Here is a 21,276-nt window from a genome sequence, read left to right as displayed (position 1 = left end):
TTACTGTTTGGCGCCATCTTGTGACAAACACTGGACAACCACAATTAAGAATGGAAAATTTTGACATTCATTTTAACATGTACGGAAAAAACAAAACATTTAAACAGCGGATAGAAGAAAGAACTACGACAAGACACAAAGAGCTTACTGAGACTGAACTTGACAAAATAGAGCATGACAGCTACGAAGCCAACACACAAAAAATCAATTACTTAAAGCATAAAGATAAACGTGTGGTGATTTAGTTAAAACCAATAATTGTAATTATTTATTTGGGCTAAAGTTATACAATAATTCGCACATGCACTTAAACTTAGAGGATCCTCCAAGCCTCATGGCAATTCGCATGTAATTTATACATATATGTATAATCAGTGCTGAGCACCAAGATGTGAAAATTTTGAACTTTGGATAAAACACTTAGCTTGTCACTTCTCACTTGCCCGTCCAATCACAGTGGAGGGGGGGGGGGTTGGAAAAACACCACATCAACCAACCGGCACATTGTACAATGACTGATAAACAGAACTGCGGTATAACAGCAAACAAAGTGTTTAGCTGGAAAAACACTGGCAAGCACCCATCGGTGGCATCTGCCTGGCATCTTTAGCCACATTGATACACTTTGGTGTACATGCCCGCTAAACTAATCCTGGTTCATGTTCAGTTAGATAGTGTATAAACAATTCAGTCATTTGTTAAATGGAGACTATCCCTGCGTCCGAAACCTATATAGTTCTTCCATACTATATTGAAGGCTAAAAGCAGTAGATGAGGGGATTAGTATCGAAAGAATGCAAAAAAGTACCTGGATGGTAGTAGATACCTACTAACCCTACTAAAAAATCTAGCAAAGATCAGCGTAAGCTGGTAGCTGATTTTAGCTGTTTTAAAGGCACTCTAAGCGAATCTGTGAGACGTCACTTTTTGTTGATGTTTGAACTGTTTTCAAACAAACGGAACTTAGCTAACTCCTCCCCCTCCCTTCTGTGCTTTCATGAGCGTGCCCAATCCCCACCCCCAAATCTCTCTTGTCGTTTATTGGCTGGAACACTTTGTTTTGTTTCGTGGTGATAGGTTTGGCCACTGTGTTTTTATTGCGGTTTGTGGAGCATGGGCTGTCTACAGAGATCATGTTTTTTTTACAGTTCAGCGGACAGGCAGCAAGCAGATAGTGAGGAGATGTTTGCTGTATGTAACAAAAAATGTTTTATGGTCTAAAACGCGTGAATTCGCTTAGAGCACCTTTAAGGTGGCACTAGCTGCTCTAAGCTGGTCCTCCCATCTTGGCAAAGCTGGTCAAGCTGGTGGGGCAGCTGGTCTTTCAGCCTGACCAGCTAAGTCCAGCTAGACCAGCTTAAAAAGTGACCAAAACACAGCTAGACCAGCTTGCTACACCAGGAAAAACCAAGCTGGGAGACCAGCTAAAACCAGCTCACCAGCTTATGGTGGTCTTAGCTAGGGCTGGGTGATATATATCGGGGGTTTCTCATGCGTGTTTCATCAGTAAAGACGGTTCCTTGATTAGAAGTAAATCTCCATCGACTGCTTTCAGATGAAGTGGCATTTACTACACAGAGCTGTAGTTCGCTGACAAACGGGGACAATTTCGCATTAATTATCGAGGACGTATCGCTTGCGATAATTAATGCGATATGGCCCAGCTTGTCAGTGAACTATGGCTTTGTGTAGTAAATGCCGCTTCATCTGAAAGCAGTTGATGGCGATTTACTTCTAATCAAGGAACTGGCCTTACTGATGAATAACGCATGAGAATCCCCCGATATATATCGCCCAGCACTAGTCTTAGCTGGATTTTCAGTAGGGACTTCGGCAAGATTTTGTGCATTTGATATAGCCCTCCTGAAAGGAGTCTCAGCTCGGCGGTTGAAGAATTTCCAAATTTCATTCACACTACCCATATTCTTACTATATAGTACCTAATGTTTTTACTTTATCTAATTCAGTACCTACTGTCACAGTATGTGGTTTCGGAAACATTGTCAGTCTTAACAAATCATGGTTCATGTAATTCAGTGATTTGGAAACTATCGTTTAGTAAGACCTCTTATGGAGACTATCACTTCCATACTATATAGTAGGCGAAAAGCAGTGGGCGAGGTGATTAGTCTGTATGAATTCATAGTATTCAAAAAACTGTAGGCGAAAAGTACCTGGATGACCTACTACTTCCGGCAAGATTTTGAGGTGTGCATTTAAAGGAGTCCTCAGGAGAGCAGTCACCCAAGGAAGAAGAAGAGATGTTGTCATATTCAAGTTCAAGACTGGATCATACGTATCAGTTTCAGTACACGACATAAAAGATTGTGAATCTGTTAACATACTTTTTTATTTTACAGATGTATCTGTTTTCGTACCCGAGAAGGATTTTGTGTTAGCACAGTTGTCATAGGCTACTTGGAAATTTAAAAAAATGTTTCCTGAAAAGATTGTTTGTGCATAAATTGAGGTTAATCACTGAAAAGAAGAATGTAAAGCATGTGAATGTGAATAGAGGAGTGCATGTGAATGTGAGGTGAGGAGGCCATCACATACACTGACACATACTGTACTGTTAAATACACATAATGTGTATGATTATATGAAATGACATGTTAGACATGAAGGTGTTTTAAAAGTGGTTCACATTGTGATGATGATTGTGTGTGTGCATGTGTGTGTGCGCGCGTGTTAAAGAGAAGTGTGGTTTCTGACACAGTAATTGTTTGCCATGCCAACGTGCCTGTTACATATCAACACATCTCTCTCTCTCTCTCTCTCTCTCTCTCTCTCTCTCTCTCTCTCTCTCTCTCTCTCTCTCTCTCTCTCTCTCTCTCTCTCTCTCTCTCTCTCTCTCTCTCTCTCTCTCTCTCTCTCTCTCTCTCTCTACACAAGTGTGTGTGTGTGTGTGTGTGTGTGTTAGGGTTATATAAAAAATATCAGCCTACTATGAAAACAATAGATGTCTTTGAGATGTTCTCACAAATACAGTGAATCAGATCTGTCTGTATTGTCATAGACATTGAACCTTATAGCATCATTACTCTGCATTTTAAGTCTTATTAAGTCTTATTGTGTTAACTTTGTACCACAGTAGTGCCGTCCACATAGTAAGTAAAAGTAAGTAAAGTTTAATTTATAAAGCACATTTACACACAGCGCAAAACTGACCAAAGTGCTGTACAATAAGTAACTAAAACAATAAAATAAAACACATAGCTAATAAACATGATTATATAAAACATAATAAATTTAAAGTCTTCCATGTCAAAGCACACAACACAGATAAAACCAATAAAAATCCTAATTTAAGGAACAAGAAAGGCTATTCACATGCATACAGCTCCTGTTCCTCATTAAGCTCTTTCATGGTCAGGTCCAATAAAACTTGAATGAGTCTGTCTGGAGCAAACGTTTTTACGTAATTATTACAGCACAAACCGTAGCAGATCTTCCGCCACCTGCCAGCCCGGCCCTACAGGGACTCAACCACACTTCCCCACGTCAGCAAACCTGCTTCACCGCGTCACTGTTATAAAGTGTTCAAGAGGGAACTTTTACATTTAGATTTACACTTTTATAGTTTAGATTTAGAAATTCCCACAAGACTCTTACATAAAAACATGAAGGGTGTTTGTGCATGCAAAACACAGTGTAGGCCATAAGCTCTTTTCACACAGAGATTTTGGAAAATGCATCCGGGATTGCCGTTGCCATTGATTTTCCGGAATCTGTCCATGCATTTAAACACATGCTGTAAGATCCCATAAAGACATGTGCCATATATAAAGTCCTGCACTTGGTAGGTTTTTCCACAGCGTCTGAAGTTTGCTAATTATCCGTGATTTCTCTCTGGAGAAACCACGTGCATGCTTTTTTATTTATGACAAGATCATAAGAAGCGAGTGATGCGTTGTTCTGTCATGCTGGTGAATGATCTCGGCTTCAGTTTCAGACAGAGGTGTCAAGTAACGAAGTACAAATACTTCGTTACATTACTTAAGTAGATATTTTGGGTATCTATACTTTACTTGAGTAATAATTTTTCAGACGACTTTTTACTTCTACTCCTTACATTTTCACGCAATTATCTGTACTTTCTACTCCTTACATTTTAAAAATCGCCTCGTTACTTCTATTAATTTTTAACTTGTTTTCTTTTTTTACATTCCGGCTTGTCATCGTTAAAAAACCTATCTTGATAAATTGCATCATCCAGATGAATGCGACTGTGGTTGGATGAGAAGTATAAACATACACCATTCCGACTCCCTATTGGTTTGTACGCAATCCCCGCCCCCCAGCTGACTGCAGATGATCAAAAGTTTGTTCGATAGCGCTGCACAGAGAAACATAAAAGAACTGTGAGAGCGATTAGAAAGCATGCAGAGTGTCTCCCCTCGCGATGCTTTGATATCATCCGCCATCTGTTTGTACAGTAACAGAACGCGGCATTCTGTCTTCAAATGGAAAAGTACGAAATAAAACTCGCGCATCACTTTCAGGTCAGTTCACATTCACAAGCCTGTGTAAATGTATAACTGGCTGCTGACACCAACTCATCTGTGTGATTTAAATAGTGTAACAATACCAATTTATATCATGTAACTTCAGTTGTTCAACTTAAATGACATTGTGCTGCGTTGCGTTTTGAAGCATGGCAAAGATATCTATGCTAAAGGCATCTGTTGTTTTGTATATGCTAATAACTACCCTAAATTTTATTTGCATTAACAAAACGTACTTAGCTGAATGCTTGAGTGTTAAATCAATCAAACACATAACCATACATACCAACTTTTGCTTTTGTTAATAGACATCAGCTGTTTCCTTAAACCTGACTTTTAATTTACTTACAATAAAGACATTTAGTAATTCTCCAAAATTGCTTGGATTTATACTGACTAAAGTAAAGTATACAAAAGTCCATTAGCTACACAAGTACAGATGCAGAAATATAGGCTATAATATATAATTGCATATTTGTAGTTTGTGTTGCTGTCAAAATACATATATAAATGATAACAATAGCATATTTCTATTCTCACACATACTATAGTTGTGTGTGATTTTGTTGTTTTTTTTAACTAAAGAGGGCACCGCTGTAAAAGTTTGGCCACCAGCGGCACTGCTCTGAAGATTGACTTTTTGCACCATTACAATATTTATAGGCAACTAGTCATTATATCTTCCTCTCTATGGAACACATGTTAATGCTCAGTAGTACACATATATGGTTCTTTAATGCAGTTGTTATCAAACATTTTTTGCGGCCTCCCTTGTGTACAGTGGATTGACATAAACATTCTAAAACTTAAAATTTGAATTAAACAAAACATATTAAATTATACAATTTATTGCTTTTGTTTAGTAGCCTTATTTTTCTGAGGTTTAATTACACAGAATTTATAATAAAGTAATGTATTTCATAAAATATTATAAAACTGGGGCCCCTGGCACCATCTGGCGACATCCAGTTTGAGAACCACTGCTTTAATGTATTTGTTTGCATTGTATTAAAAAGCGTTCAGTTTTAATGGGCATATATTGTATGTGGTTGAAACAGATAGCCTAGTGCAGGGGTAGGCAACATGGAGTGCTGATGTCCTGCAGTGTTTAGCTCCAGGTCTAATCAAGCAGACCTGAACAAACTAATAAAGGTTAAAGTCACCTGAAACTACAGGTAGCCAAGGTTTTATAAGGGTTGGAGCTAAAATCTGCAGGACATCGGCACTCCAGGACTGACGTTGCCTACCCCTGGCCCTAGTGCATCCCAAATTTTTTAACATTTTAATAACACTATAGTTATTATGGCCTTTAGAAACATTTTTTAGAGGAGATAGGGTAGTGCACAATAGGCCCCTGTGGTGCGGCCTAGGCTTTTTTCCGTAATGACATTTTTTTCCTTACATTACTTTTACTTTTATACTTTAAGTAGTTTTGAAACCAGTACTTTTTCACTTTTACTTGAGTAAAAAGCTTGAGTTGATACTTCAACTTCTACAAAAGTCTTTTTAAACCCTATATCTATGCTTCTACTTGAGTAATGAATATGAATACTTTTGACACCACTGGTTTCAGAAATTTCTCGTCGTGAATGTTGATCTGCGTTTAAATCCCTGTGTGAAAGAGCTGAACCATAACTTTTTGTTGACACAGGACACGTTCTGTAAATGTTATGGCAATGTTACTAAGTCCTCTTTACGGGACCGATCCAGAACATTTACGGGACAAAAACCTCTCTGCCAATTTACGGAAATTTTGTGGGACTGACGTGCTGTGTGAATGGGGTAGAAGTTTTTCAAATTCTCATGTGTTTGTTGTAATGTTTAAATTGCATATAAATCCATAAATATAAATAATGCATTTAATATCCTTTATGAAGTATTTTAGGTTTAACGGATATTTGGGCTTTGTACAGAAGGTAGTGTTGTAATTCACATTAATGCTTATTAAATTGTTCAGTAGCTTTCCACTGGCTAATTATTTTCAGTCTGCCAAATGCATGATGTTCATGTGTACTTGCATGTTGTGTACAGTTTAACAAAGCTTGGATTTGTTTTTTGTTAAGCATAAACCTATTAAATGTTATTTTCTGTGTCCATTTTCCTAGTATCTCTAAATCAGATGAGACTGAGACTTTTTAAATTATACATTTTTAGATAGACATGTTATTGGTAAATAGGCAGTTTAGATTTATCAGTGGGACTCTGTGGGAAGTGCATCGTGACATCACAGACATGTGCGCCTGTGTTGTGATGACCAGTCATGTGTGTGGGCAAGGATGAGTCAGCCGTCCCCAAAAAAGAGCTTTGATCACATGACCCGACTAACCGGAATACAGATCCCAGACTGTTGAATGCTTTTTTTGGTTCCCCGAGGGTTTGACTCACCAAGCCCACTCATACACACACACACACACACACACACACACACACACACACACACACACACACACACACACACACACACAAATGCCACTGGTCAGCCACATATGTGTGGGTCAGGACCTGCAGAGTACAGATCTGATCGACCCCTTGGTTAAAACTGCGACATTAAATTCAGCTTAGCTCAACTTACATAACTTCTGACTGCGTCTGCTATTCTTGCGAGATAATGGGATAAATTTGTTTCTCTCATTCACAGAAATGACATAAAGCTCAGCAGAAGTCCCTGAGAGTCTTGTGCTGATGTGCATGCTGCTCTATACAACAACAAATCTGCTCTCTTTCCATAGTATGTGATTATTGTAGTGTGTAAAGCTTGCGCAAGTAAAGTCTCATACTTTTTGCCTCTTTTTAATATTAATATTATGAAATATATAATATTGTGAATTGTACTAATCTTTGAATTTTTATATGATTTGGTTTCATTGATAGGTCTTTGTATTGACAAGAGCCTCACGGTATGATGCGTGTGTTACGATGCAATACTTTGTGACATATTGCAGTGCTCTTCAGAAATGTTGTGTATGTGCAGTTATATTGACAACTCTGCAGACCGATAAATACTTCCATTGCAGTTTATTTGCAAAGGTATTCGGATTTCCTTTGGTGTGTAAGTTATTATTATAACTTATTATAATATAAGTGTAAGTTATTTTTATAATATAACTTATAGTGTAAGGTATTAACATGTTATTACATGTTAATGATATGCAAAGTTACAAATTATTTGATGACGCAAGTTATCTACAACGAACAGAGGGATTGTAGGCAACAGTTTACTTCCTCAGCCTGTTGACGTAGACACGATGGTCATTATCATAATCCCGCCTGCTTCTGACACACAGCCTGTAAGTAGCGCTGGCAAATCTGCATTTTCTGGATCAGATTTGGCTTGTATTAAAAAAGGTAGTAAAGATGACGGGGGCTGCGTCCGAAAACTCTAAATTTCTGCCTTCTGAGGGAGTTTTCCAAGGCAGGAAGGCATCTAGGCATGTCCGAATTCAATGTTAGGTTTACTTCCTGTCTCCTCAGATACCTATGCGTGGGTGTACATTAAGAATGTGATTGGCCGAGCCTGGTCGAGTTCGAAAAAATAAAATGGCGGCCAAGGAAGCGAATGGAGCACAAATTAAATAAAGGTAGATTTTCACTTTTTACACCTTTTAATTGCATTTCTAGTGAGAAATTAGTATTGTAGTTTTCAAATATTTGATTAGTTATCACAAAGGCGCTCTCTGTTTATATTTCAAACACGCTGCCTTTAAAGTGTGTCCGAAAGTCTTTCTCTGAGCTGCCTTCATGCCTCTGAAGTCATTTCCTCATGAGGCAGCGAGGCAACGAGTCACTGCCTTGAGTTTTCGGACGCAGCCAGTATTGCATTAAGAGATAATCTTTCAAACATGGTAAGGAGTGTCACATTTCCAGCTGACCCTTTAGGTATTCAGGCCAATAACAATGCACTAGATAGCTGGCGATTCAGGAGCACCACGCTTTACAGAACGATGAGCTTTGTACAAAATGTACGCGTTTAATAGAGGCAAGGAATAAAGGAGGGAGTTTTTTAACCATAAACCACACAAACAAATTGCATTACACCAAATACACAAAATAACATTGTTTTTAGCAATGTACTAGAGTCTTAAAGTAATTTAAACTGTTTTTCCACATTTCTGTGTTCAGGATTATTTGAGCCGGAATAAAACTGTGGCTCGATGATGCACTGGAGCCACCGAGGATGGCCCCGCCCCTAACACAATCACTAGCATACGTTTAGGTTGTAGCGGTGTTTGAATGTTGAGAGAGATGGCAGGTTTCACACGAGTGGGCTAACACATTTAATATCAGACTTTACACTGACTTTAAAGGGGGCATGTGACTTTTTTAAGTGCTATAAGTATAATGATAGCTGTTTAAGTGCTATAATTGGGTCTCAAGTGCCATTAGAAAATGTGAAAAAGATCAACCCAGTAACTTAGTTTTGGTAAACCATAGGTCATAAAAATAGGTCATTGAAATTTGGCTCCCCTTGTGATGTCAGAAGGGGATTTTATTATGAAAATACCGCCCCTTAATCTTCACTGTTCAACCTGTCATTTAGTGCAGAGAGAGAAAGAGAGAAAAAATACAGAACAATTGAGTTTCAATTTTAACAAACCACCATTATGGTGATCAGTGTTCGCAGTTTATCAGCTCATTTGCTTTTTAAAGGACACACACAAAAATACCATATAGACCCTTTTACAGTTGGTAAACATTGTGACGTATTTGTGTGGGCGGGGCTTAGCTGGAGGCAAAAAGAGCCCCAGAGGCAATGTTGACAAGCTCAAGATAGCACGTTTTAGGAGGGATTTATTAAACATGGATGCAGAAGCAGTTTTGGAAGTGTCCGAATATGTACAGTCACTGATCCAGCGGGACCGTGACAGCTATTTTTGTAAATTAACTCTTGCGATTTTAACCAGGTTTTGGATATTTCCTAGACAACATATGAATTACTTACAGGTGGTTTGGGTCATTTTGTCTAGGCTTACTGTCTAATGTAACCTATCGCTGGGCTAACTATTAGCAATGTGGATTTTAAGAGACCATTCAAACGATGGCACACACATCTATCGCTGTATGTTTGTTTAACATTTAAGTTAAACAATAGCGCAGTTGGCGACTTTTCACCTATAAAACAGAAACTTGCTAGATAAAACCAACACAACAGTACATATGCATAGATTATTTTACCTGATATGAAGTGTGCACTGCAAACACAAGCATTATTTATGATCGTCTCCATCTAGTCTGTACGCCACTTTGGCCACTTTGTAGGCCTGAGCAAAAGTATGCCATTTTTGGGTGTGTCCTTTAAAATGCAAATGAGCTGATGAAATGCAAACACTGATCACAATAATGGTGGTTTGTTGCAATTGAAACTTAATTGTGCTGTCAATTATTTTTCTTTCTCTTTTTCTCTCTGCACTTAATGGCAGTGCTATGGTTGGATAGTGCAGATTAAGGGGGCGGTATTATTGTAATTCATCTTGCTACCTACCTCACAAAACAGACGAAATCTGAACAACTTATTTTTTTCACATGCTTGCAAAAAAAGGCTTACCCAAACAAAGTTACTGGGTTGATCTTTTTCACGTTTTCTTGGTTGATAGAAGCACTGGGGACCCAATTATAGCACTTAAACATGGAAAAAGGCAGATTTTCACCCTCTGGCCCCTTTAATAAAGAAATGAACTTGTTTAGTCATTCACTAACTATGTCCCTGCATTGCACTTTGTTTTTGTAGCAAATAAATATTTAGTTAGTAGTTCGTTCTAATGTTCTGTTGTCATTTATTTATTTCCACCATGGTTTATCCCAACTTGTTCCAGAACTAACAAAGAACAGAAAAGCACCCTAAAATTGAATTGGACTTGTCTTCTGTGTTTCAGGTGAGAAATGTGTGCATCTGTATCTACTAACTGGAAGACTAGTATAAGTATAGGTTTATAGGTTGGGTTTGTGCTGTAGCCTGATGTCAGTGTGGACCTCTGACTCATATAAACATCCCTGGCAGCTTTGTTCGGTTCTTACGTAAGTCCGTCTGTGTAATTCACTGTATTTATTGCTTACCTATTTATATGAGCCCCTGTTTTTCATCAGACCTCTGTTTATATTCTGTCTCCTTTATTTTCCTTACGGCAATAATACACTTCTCCGGATTATCTTTTTCAATATACCACTGACTCTTGTTTGTGGCCCAGGGGTTTGTCTTTTTTCTCTCACTGTGTTTCCTGTCATATTTGTCAGACTGCAGGCTTCAGACATGACTCAAACACTGTGGCTGTCAAAAAACAACTAGGGGTGTGTCTGCGTGTGTGCGGGAGGGCCGCACACGAGCTGTGGCGTGTTTTAGAAATTTACTGCATCTTTGAAGCGTGTCAAGATCAGGTCTGTCCACGGAGGGGTTCGTAATGAATACGGCAGAAAATTACATGAACAGCATGACATTAAAAGCCTGGTTGCCACTGTTATACACCTCATAAATATTTCAATTTAATCTTATTGAGAGACATTAATGTATGATAAAAGAGAAGATGATTGCCCAGTCAAAAAATCCTAAAGGAATTTCATAAGATATCATTTGATTCTTACGATCGTATTGGATTATGTACTATTTAACATTTAACTGTTCATATTGTATTGAAGTTATTTTGTCTTGCTATGGGTCAGATAAAAGAAATGATATGAGGATCTATAAGAATTCCAAACATTTACTTTAAATTATTTTACAAGCACTTTATACAATACAGATATTAAAGCAGCTTTACAAAGGTCATTAGTTATTAAAAGCAAGGATTTTAAGTTAATGATACAATTTATAGCTTTGGTATGTGCTGTAGTGTTTATTTTGGACACTTTATATACTCAATGGTCACAGCTTTTCAACAGACAATTAGGTCTGTATTCATCTTCAAAATTGAGCTTGAATCAGCTCAGAACATGTCCTTCATGTCTTACATGAGCTCATATAGACCTAATGGTCCACTTGTGCACTAGTTTATGTAAGGAATAATTGACGACGGGCCACTGAATTATAAGAAAATAATGCACACCAAGGTGGTAATGCAGCACGACGCGAAGCGGAGTGCCGTTACACCGCAGGTGTGCATTATTTTCAAATAATTCAAAGGACCGGAGTCAATTATTCCTCTTATACCACGGTTACCACAAACATTGCTCTGGTGCCTATTTTTAAGACATTTGAAAAGTTAGGTGTGCGGTTTACAGAAAAATAATCAACACCCATAGAACATTTCTCAGCCAATCAGAATGCAGCATTCAACAGACCCGTGGTATAAATTATTATAAATATACAGTAGGTGTTTATGTTTGATGGTTTTAGGGAATTGAGATAACCCTTAAGGAAATTAACCATAGTTTTACTACAGTTAAAACCAAAAGGTTAACACAAAATAACAATGGTATGGCTATAAAAATCATAAATAAACCATGCATACTGTATTAAAGCCATGGTTCTGCCAATGGTAATGAATACTACAAACAAAACATGGCTATTTTTGTAAGGGAACAGCCTAAAAGTCATGCTTTTGAACTTGATAAAATGCATAAAGTCAAACTTAGTAAAAAGTGAAGATATTTTTTTTAATCGCAGTTTTAATAAAGGCATTCTAAGGGTAATTGATGTGATTTTGTAGGAAAAATGTCCATATTTAAAACTTAAAACTATAGTATCTGTCTTCCGCTAGAGAGTAAAAGAGTACCACAGTGCTATGCAACTGGTTACCTCTCATATTTTACAGTATGACACTGTATGACATTAATACAGCAGCATACTCTTAGATTGTACTGTAAATTTACATGACAGTTTTACAGTGTGCATAAAATGCATAACTTGAATGCACTTAAAGTCACTTTGGATAAAGCGGCTGTGCCTACATTTTTAAATGTAAATAGGCTATTATTAGTTATACTATTATTTTTATTAACTCAGAGTGCCAAAAGTTTTGACGTTTTCCACTCATGTGGTCGTGAAACAACTTTATAACATATCAGGATATGTACAGTAACCTGTAGGCTGCTGCGCACTAAGTATGCTGCATTAGTGCTGCGTTTAGTGCATTACTTTTTGTTGAAATTTCCAATGGTGTCCTTTAGATTCTGATATAGCCTATGACAGACACGTCAGTGTGATCGTGTGTGGATGTCTTTATACATTCCTTAAACATATTTGAGTCCAGACCCAAACCCTAGATAATGACTATCAAAACCAGAATTTCCCCAAACGACACGAAGACTCTGTGAGATCCTGATACTATCACACAGAACACGCTGTTTAACGAGCCTGTGGGGAAACGCAATCCCGTGTTCATTGGCCAGCGGGCGGATTTGATGTAACGCGCCGGCAGACGAACCCGATGCCCTGCAGATGGTGCCGCTCAGCTGCGCATTCGGGCAACCGCGAGCGCAGCAGACGCATCACCAAAGCTCTCACGCGCTTGCCGCTAAAGCGCGCCGGACTGTGCGCTCCAGTGCGCGCTTCTTACATAAACTATCCGGTCGTGTCTCTCTCGTATGATTGCGCGTTGACGCGTGACGTCGGCTGATTTCAATTAAGTTGCTGTCATTGCGCGTGGGAACAGAACGGAGCCCTAAACCGGTACGCGTCAGATTCGTAAGCAGTGGATGCGTTTCATCGCACAGGGACGCGACGCGCTTCTCTTCGTCTTTGGATTTGGTTTTGCACATCACTCTCGTCCCGTACAGGATGGGTTTCCTCGCGCTGCTGGTTCTGTGCGCTTTTACCGGTACGGTATTCGGGGACGCTAAAGCCAGGACATGCACGGACCTCAGACACTTCTATAACACCAAGGGCTTCAATGGAGACGGAGTCCCGCACACTGAAATATCCGGTAAATGAAAAGCTTTGTTGATCTTGCAGTGTTTTAGGATTTAAGTTTTTCAACATACATAACGCTTTTCATGAAGGGATTAGATGTGGCACAAACTCGAGTAGCCTACTTCATTATATTATATCCACAAAATGTCATTTATAAAGAATTTAGTCATGCATTTTTGCTTGTTGCATTTACTAAAACAGTTTGAATTCATGAATAAAGTATTAGAAGTAGAAATTAACGTTATTCATACAGAAACACAGCGTGTCTTTCTGTCTATACATAAGTCTATATGTCTATCTTTCTATCTATTCACTTTTATTGTCATTCCTGGAAAATGAGACAGAAATTGTCATAAGACTTGTCACAGTCCTGTCTTTCATAAAAGTGTTGCATTGTGGTTACACACAAACATTTGCTGTTGAATGTTCTGATATTTCTGCAGTCTGAAAGTTTATTTGCTGCTGCTGGTTTGTGTGTGTGTGTGTGTGTGTGTGTGTGTGTGTTAGGGTGGAGTTGAATCACATCCACAGTTACCCCATGACGGCAAAAGCGTTCACAATTGATTTTTGAGACATGATTTAAGATTAAATGATTTGACCTCTGACCTCCTATACTTAAAGGTATGCGGTGAGCTGTCACAGTACTGTAAATATAGAAGCAGTTCATTCTTGTACCTTGGTCTCTGTTTCACTGCATTTTTTACAGCCTAAGATTGACCACTGCAGCCTGGACATTTTTTACCCATCATCCTTCGGTTGTGACACACAATCCGATCCCTTGTATTTGTAATGATCAGAAAGTGTCCTCCATTTAGAAGATTAATAGAGGTGAAATGCTGGATGCTGGAGATTAATGTGATGAAATCATTATCCTCATAAAATCGTACTTCATGTTCAGACACATTTAATCAGACTGTTTCATCATTACGATCGTTTCAGTCAGACACGCTAACAATGAGGGCCGTGTTTCGATCCTTTTTTATCCCATTAGTCTCATACTAACACATTCGCACAGACAGAATGAGATTTAATTGAAAGTAATTGTTTCAGAGTTAGGAGTTTCCCCCAGGAAATGCTCTTCAATTATCTTGCACTTTTTTAAGAAGAGAAGTTCTCTGGGTCTGCACTCAAGAGCCGACATACTTATCCTCCCATGCATAAAACTGCGGGGATCTGATTTTGGTTTTTGTGAATATTAAAGTTGCATGACTGCTGTCAGCTGTCTGGAAAGAAAATCTAAACCCAAACTCTTCTTTTTAATAGATCGAGACATTTTTATCTAACTGGTTTTCCATTCTGTTTCCTACTACAGTAACATTGAATGGGTAAATCTAATTCAGGAAATCTTTTCACATAACAATAGGAAAAGTCTTAAAGGATTAGTTTACTTTTCAGTATTCTTATTTTCTCAGATGTTTTTCCTCAACTTTCTTATGAGACACAGATGAAACAATTGTTGAGCCAATACTTTGGTCTTGATGAATTCAAATCTTTGGTGTTTTGGCAAATCTGAGCCAAGTTTGAGACATCGTTGAGATCATCATTTCATTTTCTCATTGTGAACCTAGAAAGTTTGTGAATCTTTCCTCACATATTTTTCTTTGGTCAAATTTTCACTTTTTCAAAAGGAAATGTCTTAAAGGTGCAGTGTGTAACTTTTAAAAGGATCTCTTGAGAGGAATGCAATATAATATATATAACTATATTATTATTAGTTGTGTACTGTATAAAGACCTTACATAATGAACTGTATTGTTATTACCTTAAAATGAGACGTTTTTATCTCCATACACCGCAAATCTCCTTACATGGAAGTCACCGTCATGTTTCTACAGTAGCCCTAAACGAACAAACTGTTTTACAGATTGCATTTCGTTCCAACGTTGTCTCAGACGATGAAATGTTTGTCCCGTGGCGGCTACTGTATGCTTTTTGAAATTAAGTGGTGAGCTGTCGGTTGCAATTCGCAATCTCACCACTAGATTCCGCTAAAACGTACACACATTAAAGGTGTAGTTGAATTTTAGAAAAGAGCCGCCTTCTCCACTTTGACAACTAGAAGGACCAATAGTCTTGATGATCCACCCGGAAAAAGAAAATCTTCCGCAATACCTTTAACTTTAAAGAGAAAGTTCACCCAAAAATTATTTTTTTTATCCTCAAAATGTTACAAACCTGTATTAATATCTTTATTCTGCTAAACACAAATAAATATATTTTGAAAAATGTTAGTAACAAAGCAAATCAGGTGCATCATTGACTTCCATAATAAGAAAAAAATAATACTATGGAAGTGAATGGTGCCCCTGATCTATTTGGTTATTATAATAAAAAAAAATATGTTTAACGTATTTGTGTTCAGCAAAACAAATACATTTAAACAAGTTTATAACAACTTGTGGATCAGAAAGTGATGACATCATTTCATTTTTTTTCATTTAAATAAATAAAGCCGAATTTGAGATTTCTGGATTGTACATCATCTCTTCTTGACTAAAATCCCTCGAGTGCCATGTTCTGGCCCCTGAGCATAATTGTGAGCTTGTGTGTGTTTGTGTTTATTGTGTTTTGTATCAACAGCAGAAAAGCTTATTTAAGAGCAGCTGTCTTGTATCGGTCACACATGCATGCTGTTTTACTCACAAATGAGTTATGATGATGCTCCCCTGGTGATCTGGATAGGGGTTTCTGTCATAACAAACTGTGGCACACCCTGCAATTGGCCAAACAACTCGAACGTCCCACGCCAGTTCCTGATCCTATGAGAATACACAGTGATAATCTGTAACTCACCTCCTTAAAGCCAAACACATGTCTGTGTGTCATGGTTAGTATTATATGATGATGACTCTTGTCAGTTGTATTCAATTTCTGTAGTTTGCATCATTTTGGAAAAACAAGTGTGTGTTCCCTGGGAATCGAACACATTTGAGAAAAATTAAACTCCCATCGCTTTTAATTCGCTTTGCATGTTGTCTTGCAAAGTGTTATTTGTGTAGCAAAAATGATTACTTATGTTGTAGTTGCTCTTTCAATGGGAAGAAAACTCTGAAGCATCTGATACATTTATACATCACATATGCACATGCAGATGCTCTAACATTCAAGTTAATGTTCAGTCATTACAAAAGCAGACTACTTTAAAATGTGAATAATGCAATAAAAAGCCATACGGTAAGAGACCACGAGGAAGACGTGTGCCAGAAAGCTATTAAAAACTTTAACCTGTAGCATCTGTAGTAATAGTGTAGCGCCCCCTAGCTGTCTTTGCAGTGATTATAAAGAAGCTATCATCATTGTTTTGTATACTTCAGAGCATTAAAACACCACCCTGTGGCAAAACTGCAATTGGTGCATCTGCTGGGGCCTGTTTTTTGTGAAATGGCCTGTGGAGTTTACACTGACATCATATATACTGCAGTGACTTGTGGCACATCTCTGTGCATGAATATTTAAACTTTTAAATCACATTTCCCATACACCTATTACACTACTGCGTTTCCTTATTCGAGATACATGTCTGTGTGGATAATTCAGATCTATGGATTTGTTGGGAGTGTTGATATGAATGCTTCAATTGCAGATTAATTTGCGTTTATATAAATGCAATCGATATCAAGATAAAGAGGGTACTGAGCATTGCTAAACACACACACACACACACACACACACACACACACACACACACACACACACACACACACACACACACACACACACACACACACAGGGATGCATTTATAGTACTGATGCTATAGATGTTGAAAGCATTAAACTGTAATCTGTTCTCTTGAGTCTGACACTCGTGTGTTTGATGTCACACAGAGAAGAGAAACAGCTAGAGAAAATTTTGTGGATGAGGAGGAAGATGAAGAGCTGATATTGAGCCTCTGATTTCAATCCGCAAAATTTAAAAACCTGAACATTGTTTTGGATGCTGCGTGGCTGTGCCATCCCTACCGTTTTTTTTAAACTGGCTTACCAAGTAATGGTTGACACCAGGGCCGTGCACAGACCTTTTGAGGGGCATATGCTGAAACTGAAAAAGGGCACCCCCTCCAAATAAATAGCACATAATAATCGTCTTAAAAACTTTATATTTATTTACTATTAATGATTTAAAAATTCATTAATAGTAGGTTAACATGTTTATGTATGTCACTGAGAAGAGGGGAAATATGAGATTTAAGATCAAAATAATGGCAAAAATTGTGCTGAGGACCAGGAACGTTGGTCTCTTGAAGGTGCACTTAGGTTGGCTGTTCTCTCTTGTGAACTACACTTTCCTTAAAATAAGCCAGCAATGAAAATGTATAAAAAAAATTAGTCTAGTCATTCAGGGCTAACTTTTTGGTGATTTGGAGCACTGTAGCCCCTAATGTTAGAAGCGCAAGCAGAAAATTTTGAGCACACCTTAAATCAGCCTGCAATTATTCACATTTTCCCAAAATAACTGCATTACTGAAAAATACTAAACAGACTTAACTTTGTGCAGTTGATTTCAGAATAAAAAGTTATGAACTAAAGAATCATACAGCCCTCTTGGCTAATTCTAGGCATAAGATACATACATTTCCAGATATTGTAATGAGATGAGTAGCAGGGCAACATACTTGTATCCAGTGGCGGATGCAGAACGTGACATATGGGGGGGCATGGATTAAGTCCGGGTGGGCCTGAATCTATGGGTGTCACTTTTGAATAAGAAACTATAACAAGTCTATAAAATTCGTCAAAACTTCAGAACACTACTTTAAACATCATACCCACACACCCGAACAGCACGTCACATTTTTGACATTATTGATACTTTAAATTGTAATGCAACGTGGCATTTATTAAGCCTTTTTGGTAAAAAAAATATTGGGCTCTCATAGCCTACAAAAAAAAGAACCTGCACACAGTGACAGGAAATATAAATGAACCCAAAAAAACCTTATACTTTTTTAAATAACCTATTAAAGTGTTTAAATAAATACGGCTACTAAATGCTTAAAATGAAGCTTCTAACATCATATTCTCTTCATGCAAATCACTAAAAATATATTTTCGTTCTCACATATTTAAGTTAACTTACTAAATAAAGAAATAAAAAGGGAATTGCTAGAATAATGTTAGACTCTGGGGTTAAACGAAATGACAAATAAATAAACATTTAATATACTTTTTGATGAGCACAAGAGCAAGCCTACTCGTGAAGAGCGGAGCCGAGGAGCGCGCATATCAGACGTGAACGAAAGGAATAATGGATTTAATGCTTTCACTTCATTTCCTGGCAGTTTCACTTGTTAGTGAGGATAGTAATGGCTAACAAGATGACGCCGAATTACATACAACATAATTACCTAACTAAATCTGAGAGAATGCAAACACATTACAATATTTTTTCCTCCGCCCGACGGCCAAGGCGCATCATTTTTTTTTAGCCCGACAGGAATTCGCCATAGCCCGTAATGGACGTCGGGCAAGCGATTTTGCGAGGTTTGTTTTGTAGAAAGACTTTCTTTAAAGTGAATTTCGTTTTGTATAAATTGTATCTTAATATTAATCAATGTTTGATCAAACAATTGCCCCGATTTAATAAATAGGAAGCAAACCAAGAACGTCTGTGGTGTGGATTGAAGTGAACCCACTATATTTCCGCAGCCTACGTCTTTCTGCTTTAATGCATTTCTTAAATTAATGTCTCAATTACACAGTAGGCTTATAGGTTGTTATGATAGGCTATTTGTTGCTTAAAAGCAATAGGCTATATTGTATAAAGTGTAGCAATAAACGTGGCGTGACTTATAGTGCTGCTATATCGCTATATCAAACAACATCACTGTGATCAGATGTTTTCTTTCTATTTTTTACCCCGCTGTCATATTTGTTGTGTGTTTATGTTATTGAGAGGAAAGCGCGCAGCACATATTTATAACGTGTTGTTATTCAAAATACGTTTTCTACTTGCTTGCAAAAAAAGTTCTCAAAGTGATCATGGCTGAAAGCTGCTCGGAAATATTTCATTATAACGCAACATTCAACTGCTTTAATAGTTTTTAAATAGTTATCAGGCTTACTTATAGTTTTTAACATAACATGCAATAGATAAATTACACCACATAAAGTAGTATACATGTCTAACTATACAGAGTAGTATTTTTTACATTTCTGATTGGGCGGGCCAGCTGTCAATCTCCGCGCCCATAGCTCCGCGCCTGCTTGTATCCTTTACAAGTTTCTCGTCTTCTAGGATATCCACAGTTGCAAGACGTTCAGCTGCTCTGCTGTGGATTGTCGCAATCAGGGGGCGGAGTTAAGAGGTTTGACTGACAGTTTGAGCGGAACCAAAAAGATTTTGTTTTTTAATAACTTTTATTTGATAATATATTTGTAAAACAGACAGACATACGTAAAGGGTTACCAATAGCATTGATTTATTAAAGAAAAAAAATCTAATCAAATTCTCTAGAAAAAAAAGGGCACTTCGGAGTGTAAGGATAAAAAGGGCATGTGTTCTGCACAGGTTGAGCCCTATCTGTGCACGTGCCTGGTTGACACAGTGCCACCAGACCAGCATGGTCATTTATGCTAAACTGATTTTTTTGGGCGTTTGTTTTAAGTGTTATTGTCTTGTTATTAGTGGACCAGACTCTGGGGTTTTTTGACAATTGGTGAGACATTAACCTGTCTTTGTGCGCGGGCAGAGATCTTGGCCCGTGATCTTGGATGTGAGCCATAACTTGAATATTATAAGTGTAAAATAAGCAGCTGAAGAGAGTCGCGGTGTAAGTCTGCAGTACCGGGTGGTCTATTAAATTATCTGGGCACTAAATATGACAAATAACTGATTCTGATTGTAATACATGCAGTGTAATGTAGTCTCAGCCTTCTTGTGAGTGAAGGGCACATGAGAGAGAGAGACAGAGAGAGAGGTAGTGACAAGCCAAGGTGACATTTATATGAAGACATCTTTGATAAATTGAGAGAGAGAGAGAGAGAGAGAGAGAGAGAGAGAGAGAGAGAGAGAGTGCTAAAAATGGGATCTGTATTGATACTGATATATGATAGATACTGAATAGCAGGTTTATTTTTTTAAATGTATCTTCCAAATAAGTCCCTTATTTTATTTTATTGCTGAAAATTTTTACAGTAAATTCAATTACACATAAATTTTAGTAGGTGAGTTTCAAAAATTTAAATATATATATAATATATATTTAAAATTTAAATATATATATAATATATATTTAATATATATATATATTTTTAAAGGTCAGATGCAAAGGCTGCTAAAAGCCACCTCCCTCAAAAAGGAAATGATATTAACGGAATGCTACTATATGGGTGATTCTCACGAAAACTTGGTTTTAAAAATGTCAAGCATGAAAATGTAAAAATTGCTTAAATTTACTTTTTTTCCCACCAGACATTGAAAAACAAAGTCTGGAGTAAATGGGAACATTAATTTAAAAACTTTTACTTATCATTTAACACTTTTTGTAACATAATTAAAAAAATTAGTCCTAAAAAATCTCATTACCGCAACAGTCAGTAAACATCAACACTGACATATTTTCAAAATGACATGACAAACCTGAAAGAACATAATTTGGAGATTCTGCACATGCATTTAAAATCAAAGTATTATGCTTCTATTAATTAAATTAACATTTAATAAGCATCTGTTGCGGTAATGATAATCAAAATGTCGTGTAAGCATTCTGACAAGACAATATTTCAAATTAACTGTAAAAAAATGATCTTACCTGGTAGCCATCTTGAAGTAACTGGTCCATGTGCTTGGTCACTCAAAATCAAACTTTATTAAAATTCTGTATGTGTGCTTAAACTGTTCTCAAAAAGTGTTGCGGAGGATGAGAACATCAGGCATGGACACATCATTTTCCTAATTTTTCTTCATTATTATTATACATGAATATTCAG

The 21,276-nt window shown here is 37.4% G+C and overlaps 1 protein-coding gene across 1 annotated transcript in view; it reads left to right on the top strand.

Moving 5' to 3' along the window:
* The first annotated feature begins 12,913 nt into the window (after positions 1–12,913).
* The window catches only part of LOC141362372 (glypican-1-like), a 109,400-nt gene continuing 101,037 nt past the window's right edge, over positions 12,914–21,276 (top strand). The window contains exon 1 of the mRNA XM_073864355.1: positions 12,914–13,360. Within this exon, the coding sequence (XP_073720456.1) occupies positions 13,216–13,360 (145 nt within the window). The 5' untranslated portion in view covers positions 12,914–13,215. The remainder of the gene's footprint in view (positions 13,361–21,276) is intronic.

Source organism: Misgurnus anguillicaudatus, unplaced genomic scaffold (genome assembly GCF_027580225.2).
Source record: "Misgurnus anguillicaudatus unplaced genomic scaffold, ASM2758022v2 HiC_scaffold_26, whole genome shotgun sequence".
NCBI classification, from domain to species: domain Eukaryota; kingdom Metazoa; phylum Chordata; class Actinopteri; order Cypriniformes; family Cobitidae; genus Misgurnus; species Misgurnus anguillicaudatus.
Note: the sequence above shows the minus strand (reverse complement) of the source record. Positions and strands in the feature narration are given on the sequence as shown.